At 33.2% G+C, this 10,639-nt stretch overlaps 3 protein-coding genes across 3 annotated transcripts in view; 2 read left to right on the top strand and 1 right to left on the bottom strand.

The window, feature by feature from the left end:
- The window catches only part of LOC108747098 (probable cytosolic iron-sulfur protein assembly protein Ciao1), a 1,874-nt gene extending 1,000 nt beyond the window's left edge, over positions 1 to 874 (top strand). The window contains exon 3 of the mRNA XM_018484356.1: positions 324 to 874. Coding sequence (XP_018339858.1) covers positions 324 to 874 — 551 coding nt within the window. The remainder of the gene's footprint in view (positions 1 to 323) is intronic.
- LOC108747100 (NIF3-like protein 1) overlaps positions 1 to 2,650 on the top strand; it is a 3,735-nt gene extending 1,085 nt beyond the window's left edge. The window contains exons 2-5 of the mRNA XM_018484361.1: positions 1,332 to 1,707; positions 1,779 to 1,887; positions 1,963 to 2,127; positions 2,230 to 2,650. Coding sequence (XP_018339863.1) covers positions 1,342 to 1,707; positions 1,779 to 1,887; positions 1,963 to 2,127; positions 2,230 to 2,498 — 909 coding nt within the window. The 5' untranslated portion in view covers positions 1,332 to 1,341 and the 3' untranslated portion in view covers positions 2,499 to 2,650. The remainder of the gene's footprint in view (positions 1 to 1,331; positions 1,708 to 1,778; positions 1,888 to 1,962; positions 2,128 to 2,229) is intronic.
- A 1,622-nt stretch (positions 2,651 to 4,272) lies between these two features.
- Positions 4,273 to 10,639, bottom strand: part of LOC108747101 (tyrosine-protein kinase receptor TYRO3-like) — a 19,219-nt gene continuing 12,852 nt past the window's right edge. Inside the window, exons 4-6 of the mRNA XM_018484362.1 lie at positions 9,737 to 9,864; positions 5,356 to 5,524; positions 4,273 to 5,136 (exon numbers count right to left, since the gene is read on the bottom strand). Coding sequence (XP_018339864.1) covers positions 5,030 to 5,136; positions 5,356 to 5,524; positions 9,737 to 9,864 — 404 coding nt within the window. The 3' untranslated portion in view covers positions 4,273 to 5,029. The remainder of the gene's footprint in view (positions 5,137 to 5,355; positions 5,525 to 9,736; positions 9,865 to 10,639) is intronic.

Below are 10,639 nucleotides of genomic sequence, written 5' to 3'. Positions count from 1 at the left end.
TATTTTTTAATTAAACTTTCAACTTGTTCTAGGGCAGAGCAGAGCTTTTTCGTCCATTTCTCGCGATAATGTGTATATTCTGAATAGCACATGTCGATAATTACTTACATGTTGTGCTTGTGCTCTCAAGGAGTAATCATGATTGTATAATATATTTATAAGCACGCTACTGTAAAGAGATATTGTTTGCTATCGTACATTTTCATATTACTTTAAAATTGAAACTAATGGAATAGCCCTGCTCTGCCTTATCAATTTATAATGGATATTTTATTTAAAGTGTAAAGGATATATGTCTTGAAATAAAAGTTTACTTTTATTTTAGGTGAGATGGCATCCACACGAAGAAATTCTAGCCTCTGCTAGTTACGACAACACAGTGAAGATATTTAAGGAAAATGCAGCTGATAGTGATTGGTCGTGTACTGCAACCTTGTCATCTCACACGTCTACGGTATGGAGTCTTTCATGGGATAAGATTGGCAATCGAATAGCAACCTGCAGCGATGATAAAACGGTGAAGATATGGCGGGAATATAAACCTGGAAACGATATGGGCATCGCTACACCGAACAACGAGTCTGTCTGGAAGTGTATCTGCACACTATCAGGATATCATACGAGAACTATTTACGATATCGATTGGTGCAAGACCACGGGTTTACTGGTGACTGCGTGCGGCGACGATATCATTAGGATATTTAAAGAGGATAGCGACTGCGATCCACATCAACCGAGTTTCACAATGATCTGCTCGATAAACAGTGCACACGCTCAAGATGTTAACTGTGTTCAGTGGAATCCCACAATTCCTGGACAACTCGCGTCTGCGAGCGACGATAGTACAGTGAAAATATGGTTTTATAATGAATAAATATATATCTATATAAAATATGTAATTCTGTTTATTTTATTTGTACCATTCTTATTTAGAAATTGATGAATAATAAATAATAGATATTCATTATAAGATGATTTAGCGTTTCCTCAAAATAGCGCGTGAAAGGGGAACATTACTTCGTCTAATTTTTACTTTTCTGAATTTCAACATTTAATATAACAAAATTTGTGATGTTATATAGAATAACGAATGGTTTTATTTATTACTTTTTTTTCTTGAAAAGGTTGATTCGAAAGATTTTTTATTTTCAATATCTTATAGTTTAAAAAGTCAATATCTTGACGGTTTTATTAATATTTATAATTTGACTTTAATTTTGGGATGAATAACTAATAAGTTTAAATATATATCTGGATACTACAATATATTATGTAATATTTTTAATAGCCTTGTGAAATATGTCATCTACAGTTACATCTTTATTTTAGGACTGCCTATAAATGCTGAAGCGCTTGTACAAGGTGGGATTATCTTGCGAGAATTTTTACTTCCGATACAAATATATTAAACAGTATAAAACAATACGCACGATGAGTAATGCTACAGGAAATAAAGTTGGCATACCTTTAAAAGATGTTGTGAGTGCAATGAATAAATTTGCGGATACATCGCTCGCAGCTTCTTGGGACAACGTTGGATTATTGGTTGAACCTACAGAATCAAAAATTGTGTCGCACATTTTATTAACGAATGATTTAACCGAAGATGTTATGGATGAAGCTATTAAATTAAAAACCGATTTAATTGTCACGTATCATCCGTTAATATTTGTTCCGTTGAAATCTATTACAACAAAATCTTGGAAGGTACGGTAAAGTTGTGTGATATGATCTTTGTCAAAATGTTATCGCAATCTAATTTTCTTTACACACAATAGGAACGAATAATAGCAAGGTGTCTAGAAAATAAGATTGCTGTCTTCTCTCCGCATACTAGTTTTGATTCTGTAAAAGGTGGTGTAAACGATTGGCTAGCAGAAGCTTTTGGTAAGAAAAAGATTCATTATTATACTTTCATCGTTAAAGCATTAATATTTTACTATATAAAAATTATATTTTAAGAACTCGAAAGTAGTAAGCCGATTCAACCAAATGAAGATAATGCGACTTATGGATTTGGAAGATTATGTACCTTGAAAAACCGGATATCCGTTGATGAAGCAGTAAATTTAGTGAAGCAACGAACTGATCTGAAGCATGTAAGATTAGCACGTGCGCGAGGTACAGGTGAGATCTTAACAAAAATAATGTATTGCTGAAAAAAGAAATTAAGCTTGATGGATGACAAATATAATTGTTATATTTTACATTATCATTATTATATTTTAGATGGTTACATTAATACCGTTGCATTATGTGCTGGAGCAGGTGTGTCAATATTGAAAGGAATATCTGCAGACTTATATCTGACGGGAGAAATGTTGCATCACGATGTATTGGATGCTGTACATCAGGGTAGTCATGTTATACTAACCAATCATTCTGATTCAGAACGTGGTTTTTTAAAGATATATGCTTCGATATTAAAACGTAATTTGCTACAATCTGTCGAAGTGTACGTCTCTGAAAGTGATAAAGATCCATTACAAACCGTGTAAGCTGTTATATAAAAAAAAAACATTCACTATATCTCTTATCACAGCAATTATATTTGATTTAATAGTGATAGTACATCTTATTATATGGAAGAGGGAAACTTCAATGTTTTGGAAATAAAGATTTTTTTTCTTTTTATTCAGCATCACGTACACTTTACTCTAATAGAATTTTAATTTTGAGATTTACTGTAATGTTTTTTTAGTATCGATCATTAAAAGATTATATACAAACAAGATTTAGTCAAGGAAATATCGATTGTCTCATTCTCTTTTTCTTTTTCCTCTCGAATTCGCTAACAAATCCTTAATTTTTTTGGAAAGCACACTGCAAGATATTCTGTATATACATATTAACAATTAGCAGATCGTTTATCATGATTCAAATACATTTTAAATTTTGATTTTCTTACATCCAACTTTGTAATTTATTTCTAAAATTAAAAAAAATATATATTAATAAGTCTATAAAATTATTTTTCGAATGTAGTATCATTTATACTCAAAGAACGAAACGATACCTTAAATGACATACGATTGATACATGTGATTTAATCATAACTGATTTATTTGCACGACAATAACAAATAGATGTTACTTAATAGACTTATTAAATCAAAAAGTAGTCGACAGTCTCAAATTGTCTACACAATTTCGGCCACGCACGATATACACGTCCTAATTTGTAGAGCGACTAATATACAAGTATGAATCCTGAAAATAAGATGCCATAAATCTGAAACCATTTGTTTAACTCGTTAAGTAATTAAAATTTTCAAGACGCACAATCTAACATTAATCCTAGATATACACACTCTTTAGCTACATAAACTTTAGCTACATACTGAAGTTCCGGGATCCTACCTATATCTGTTACCGTAATTCCAGCAAAAATGGATATTTCAATTAAATTTTTTTTCAATTGATGAATCGATCGAGGAACAGATTTATAATTTATAAAAATCGATAGAATGAAGGAGCTCCAAGGGATATGGGTTGAAAAAAAGAAAAAAGAAACATGAAAAAATCTCGATGGGTGGACTCCAGTGTGTATATCTAGGATTAACCTAAGTTGTTTTGATTTTCTTTTTTGAATAAATATTAGAATCAATCTTCATGATAAGCTTTTTCGTGTAATGTAATATATTAAAAGTAATACATTAAATATATGAAGTAAAGTCATATTACATCAATGTTCGTATAGTAAATAAGGATTGAAAGATAAACTTTTAAAAATCTTGAGTGTTATAATCTGAGCAATAGATATCAACTATTGTAATGATAGTATTTTTTTCATAATTAATCGTCATTTACAAGTCTGTAACAGTCATTCGAGGAAATATAGATCCTCGTCAAATAAATTGGTTTCAATATCAAATAAGCGCCAACGATTGATAAATCGAATCAACGAATAGAAATTTATGTAATTACGATATAACATTTGATGATTACTGAAGCGCATTCTTTCGTTTGAGTGCGTCAAATTTATCGTAATTCTTTTTGTATTGAAGACGATTGTTCGTTAAAGAACAATTTTCTCTCAAAAACTTATACGTTTGTGCGGATGATTCCAGCCATACCCCAACGTGACACGCTCATTCATACATCATCGAATATTTCCATTTTAGCGGCTTTACAGTGTATTTTATATATATATATATATATATTTTTTTTTATACGTGGTTTTTTTCTTCCCTCACAACATAATAATAGATTTTAACATGCATCTCTCTATGTTAAAATCTAAATTATTCTTGTAACAGTAACATGTATGTAGTTTTTTTTTTTGGCAAGCGCAACGTATTGTCATGTAAAACGTGGTAAAGCAAAATAGATGTAACGTGTTGCTCGGATCTGAGCTTTCCAAATTAAATAATCAGCAAATATTTTCGCAAATGTATTCGATTTTCGTTACCCTGTCTTCGCCCTAAATCGTACATTTACAATACTTTAGCATCAACACAAATTTTATCTTTTTTTTTTTTATCTCTTCCCACGAGACCGTTTTGTCGCTTTTGTCTTCGGTTCGTCGCTTTCAGAGTTTTGTTCTTACATTTCTTTTAGTACATTACGATGCTTTTCCTTTCCAAGGTACGATTCTCTCTCGCCCATTTATATTCGCCTATAGACTTTCGCAAAGTACGCTTATTGACGTAGACAATACGTAGACGTTGTACAGTTCATAAAGGATATCTAATAATTCTCGCGCAAGGTATAAAGACTAATTTGATTGACGACTACATTACTTATATAAAGGTTATCTTTCAATAGAAACAAAATTTAATAACAATAAATTATAGTAAATAACAATAGTATCAGCGCTTGATAACAATGTACTCGAACAATTGTACAATATAAATCATGTTATCGCGCTGAAAGACTCTCGAACTTGTATAGTTTATTTTATCGATCGTTTTTATTCAAACGAGTTGCGTAGAGTGTTGCGTGAGAGGAAAAATCAAACGGTTGAAGTGCGAAAAAAAAAATCGAAAGGAATGTATCTAACTAACGTTTACGATGGTCCAGCTCTACGTCTAATATGGATGATTCAAGAAGGTCAAAAGCGTCGTCGAGATCATTACAAAAGGTAAATTGGCTAATCTGAGCTGTCCGCCGTGCTGCATCGCAGCTGGATGTTCCCCTGTAAAGCGAAAGATTAATATTCTCCTTTTTCTTCTTTCTTTTTTTTTAACGGAGAGCCGAGCGCGGCTTTGCGAGGTAATATTTATTTTCTCGCAATATACCGGATAATCGGGGCTGAATAGCGCATAAAGATCGCTATTAGGTACATTAAGCCGCCATACAGACGTTGTAACAACGTAACAGCAGGTGCGTTATAAGATTAAGAAGGTATACATACCATTAAGTACATGTACTAAGACTGTCTTTGTATTAGCATTACTGGGATGGCAGGTGTATTGTCCGCTGTCTGCCGGTTGAGCACGTTGAATTAAAAGGTATGACGTCGTAACCTCGCCCTTCTCCGTGATAACCGATACCCCGCCTCTCGGACTGTCATAATTGATCACCTGTCACATGCAGGTTCCGGAAAAAAATGTTATTCTAATTAAATCTCTTCCTGTAACGTTTATACAATAGTGTTCGACAAACCGACGAAGAGATCAATTAATGGATGATTAATTAATCTTCCGTCGGGAAAAAAAAGCTCAATCGTGAACATCGGTGATCGGCGATGCTTCGCAGAAGAGAGGAACGAAAAAAAAAAAAAAAGTAGCAGAATCCTTTTCGTTTTAAACGCAAATGCGAGAGAGACGTGAGATAAATCTTTAATTCCGTCATTCTCCGTATGAAAGACTTTTATGGAATTAATTTTTATATTTTTCAGTAGTGTCTCGTAAACGCATCGGGATACACTTGCAGTTTATAGAGTTAGTATTTTATCGAGAAACTTTTCCTTCTCTTTTAATTTACTTAAATAAACGCACGCTTTTTTTTTTTTACACATAGCCAGTGGCCGTGTGTTATCGTGTTTATGTTTTTTTTGTATTTCGTACGCGGATTAAAAACGGTAGCTTTCCTTCGTTTCCGGCTCGATCGTGTTTCCCAGTTTGTAAACTGGTGGGAGTCTAGTTTTGAAAACTTTTGGTGAAACCGATATAGCAGTTATCAGTTTATGTCTGTATTCCGCTGAAACTCATAATGTTTCAAAGCTGAACTTACAACACTTCCAAAATAAACGAATCGTATGTCACTCTGTTGCAGAATGGATTTCAAAAACTTTCGGAGAGATGCACACGGCGGAGAAGTACTAGAAATCCGAAAATACAACTACAATTCAGGATATGTCGTTGGTTTTGTACTAAATGTTGTTTTTGCATTATTTTCTTTCTCACAGTTTGAGTATCGTTTCCGCGTTTCGGTATATTTCTTTATCCGCTCCCATATTGTCGTTTTAATTTCTGTCCACATCACTTATTCATTCTGCCTCTTAAATTTAAGCAACAGCTTTTTATTCTTCTCACGTCCGTATAGAAATGGATTTTGATTGAATCATGCTGCATGCTTATTACATTTTGCGACGAATCCTGTATTATCCGCAACAGCATGTATTCACGTAATGCATATTTATCGAGAATCTACAATAGATTGCCACTTGCGACTTCAATATTAAACAAATAGTGATTCATGTGGATCCATTCGGATTCGCGGAAAATGTAATATGCGAATATCTCTAAAACGGTTTGAGGTATCAAAAATTCTGTCTAGTGTCGCATATTTCATGTAAAAATTTCAAAGATCGTGTGTGCATTCTCTATATCAGAGACTGAAAACGAAAAATATTTCATTTGCTTTTAGTCAGGACGAAAGCAAAATATTTTATTTGCGTTTTCCTTTGCCATACAAATCAGATATAGCCCGAGTGAGTTTTTTCTGAATCAAAATGAAAAGTCAATTATGAAACAAACCCTCTATATTTAATGAAGTTTCAATATGAGCGGAATTAATAACTGTTCAAATAATTATTTTAAGTATCAATGTACGTACGCATTCCTGTATTCTATCAATATTCATATGCAAGTATATATATATATATATATATACATATGCATGTTTTAAATGCTATTATTTATGTATGTAAATACATATTTATGTATGTAAATACATTTTATTATTGTTTCGTCGGAATAACTGAAGAAGCATTTTTTTAAACAGCTTTTCGCGTTTAGAGATTTTTTCGTATCTCTAAAAAATATGTAGAAACGAGAAACAGCAGCACATACGACTTCCATTAAACTTTTATTTAATGAAAGTTTTAGTGTTTAACATATAATATTAACATATTCTCATTTCATAAGCTGATCCAACATACATCAGCATTTACATGCCGTTACTACGGCTACATGCCGTCAGCGAATTCCAATGTAACAATGGCACGACGGCTAAATGCTGTTGGCGGGCCACAAAATGTCTAAAATTCTAAAAGTGCAAAATATCAAATTGGTAATACTTAGTAATTGACATTAATATTCATGTTTTTAGCTCTCGAATATAATGTTTATTTTCCTGTTTCAGCATGCGTGATTCTGTTAACACAATATCTTTTTTTTTTATCCATGCGGTATATACGATTATAATTATTATTTTCAATGAATATTTTATAATATCTACAAAAAATAAGCGTCGATTTAATCCCCTACACGAATTTGTTTGCGAGTTACAAAATATGCTCTCTTTTAGAAGATTATTCCGAAAAAATTCGTATAACATTTTATTTTATTCCACAATAATCTCTGTGCCTGTAGAATTTTTGAGACCTGATAAACTCCGGTATGATACTTTCGAAACTGAAATGTTTGTCTAAAGAATCTGAAGTCGAATAATAACTCGAATTGAAGTGTTTTTTTTTTTCTGTGATGTAACTTTTTCAAAGCGACCTTATGTAAGATTGCTTTTTTTTACAATGAAGATACACAAAACGGATTATATACTGTGGATAATACTGATTGCTTGGGTCGATAGGGAGGAAGAGGAGATTGCTGCGAGCGGAAACTCGCAATTGAACACCACTATTCCGCAGGTTACCGCGGTAATTTTATTTCCTTGTGAATTATCAAGGCTTCGTTGCACTTCGACACGTATATGTATACGTATTTTAATTTTATTCGCAATTATAACATACCAACTATGTACAATGGCAAACACCACGCACATGTAATTACGCGTAAAGTTAACACACACTAATGTCCAAAATCAATTGTACCAACGAGACGGCGGTAGCGTGATTGCACGTTTACCGATATTTATGCTACATACTGCATATCTCAACATGCATAATTCTCCCAACGAACGGCAAGGTTAACTAGGTCATGGAAGGAATGCGTGCGACGAGACAGACGGAAAATATGGGGCCAGTAGGAAATACTGCATGTCAAATTTTTCACTCGAGGCTACGGAATATCGAGGCAGGATTGGCTAGCGCGGATGCAATAGTGCCAGGACGGGATAGAAAGCGAATGATGAGACGGAACAAGTACGGGAAGGGAAATCTCCACGCGTACGCGACGCGGAAGCTTATGGGATCGAGGGCGAGACAGAACAGATAGATCTTTGGAAAAAAAGAAAGTCAAATTGAGGAAGATAGACTAGGAAATAAAGTGATAGACGGTTGGAAAAAGGCTTGGACCCGCATGGATTGCAAAAATCGGATTGCGAAAAGAAAATCCTCCAAATGAGGGGAAAAGGTGAAAGAGAAAAGATAGCCAGTGAAAGGATGTGGAAAATAAATCCATTCATGTGCGGAAGAAAAGGCCAAAGGAAACTGCAAAGACTGCACAAAAACGAGAGCAGATGAAAAAAATCAGGTTTATAAAATATTAATTATAGATAAATATTAATAATAATATAAGTGAATAATTTACAAAATAAATAATGTTAAACAAGTTGCGTGGTAAACATCAAGAATTGAAATAAGAGAATTGGCAACAAACTATTGTATAATAATTAAATTATAGGCTACACGTTTATCTCTGAACTGTGCTGTAAAATTGCGAAGAAATAGCGTCGACCAAGTGAACTGAGAAAAGGTAATAACGAGAAATGAAGATACAGTGCGTAATATTGGGTAGTAACATTACGAAAGGGGAAGATATCGCGAGAACGACGAGAGAGTTAATGCGATGAACTGTCGGTGGAGTTCGAAAGTAAGAATATAAGACCTAAGTAGAGAAGCCCGCGAGGTACAGAGACAGAAACACGGTCGTGGAAATAGATGTTGTATAATGCGACCAGGGTTGGCAAAGCACACTAGAAAAAACTTTACGCTGCAAAGGGAAAGGGATGAAAGGTGAGGGATAGGAGAAGATAGGTTTTGAAGTTGAGAAATGAGACGGAGTTTCCGCGGTGTTCGTACATTTAAAAATTCAACAAGGAGAAACGCTTCGAACAGGTAATATTAAAATTAAAAGTTTTTCTTTCTCCTCCTCCTCTTTCTCTTTCTCTTTCTCTTCAGCAAACTTAGAATCTTAGATTTAAAAACTTGCTTAAAACAGGTCGCATGATAGAGTGAGAACGGAGTAGATCGAGTGTGAGCGTAAGTTGAATGGGAGAAGACAAAGAATTATGGTAGAGCGAAGAGAACAGTGGATTTAAGTTACCGTCTTTTATGCGATGTGCCCTAGTTGGGGATGACGATCGAAAATTAATTTGCTGGAACTTCTTCTCTTTCTTACTTTCATTTTCATCAAATGAATCTATTTTCATAACTTGGTAGAGTAACGTACCTCATGATCGTGAGTCCAGTAAATAACCAAGGGTGGCTCAGGACTATGTCGCACGACGCAGGTCAAGTTCATAGTGCTATCCTTGTTTATGTACATTTCTGGTTCTCCGATGATTATCGTCACTGGCTCTAGATAAGAAACAGAAAATATAACATGTAACGTAGAATATTGACCCCTTCAGACCTTGCGTACATTGTAATATACATGTATCAAATTTGAAAGCATTGCTACTTGAAATTATTTAATTCTATCGACATCATCTGACATCTGATAAATATAATAATGTACATGTTGGAAAAATAGTCAAAATTTTGAAAAAAAAAAAAAATTTTTTAACAAAGCTCCGATTAAATTAGGTCTGAAGGGATTAAAAATCACATTATTCAATCATTACAAAAAAAATTAGATCGAAATCATGTAGAAATTTAATATTAATGGAGCCACAAATCATTAACTACTTTAACTATTTTAATTACATCTATTTTTATTTTAATTTAATTAATATTAATACTAGCTTTTATTAATAAGAAGATTCAACCGGATATCTTGTATGGAAATTCAATATTAATGTAATTAATATTAATGTTTAATATTAATAATTCATAATTTTGTATTAATATTAACATTTATAAAACACATCGTTACATCAACGATGGAATTAGACACGGATGGAATTTATAAACATGGCTTGTAAATCTGTGCGATGGAAATTCAGTCAGCATTTCAATCCTAAATTTAGTTTGAATTTAGATCATATAGATATATATATTATAAATTAAAAAACATTATCCTCAAATTATGTATATTTATAGATATATAACTTTTATCCTTCGCGGAAAACGTGTGTGTGCGTGTGTGCGTGTGTGTGTGTGTGTGTGTGTGTGTGTGTGTGTGTGTGTGTGT

Source organism: Trachymyrmex septentrionalis, unplaced genomic scaffold (assembly GCF_001594115.1).
Source record: "Trachymyrmex septentrionalis isolate Tsep2-gDNA-1 unplaced genomic scaffold, Tsep1.0 scaffold191, whole genome shotgun sequence".
NCBI lineage: Eukaryota > Metazoa > Arthropoda > Insecta > Hymenoptera > Formicidae > Trachymyrmex > Trachymyrmex septentrionalis.
This window is presented reverse-complemented; position numbering and strand designations above follow the sequence as displayed.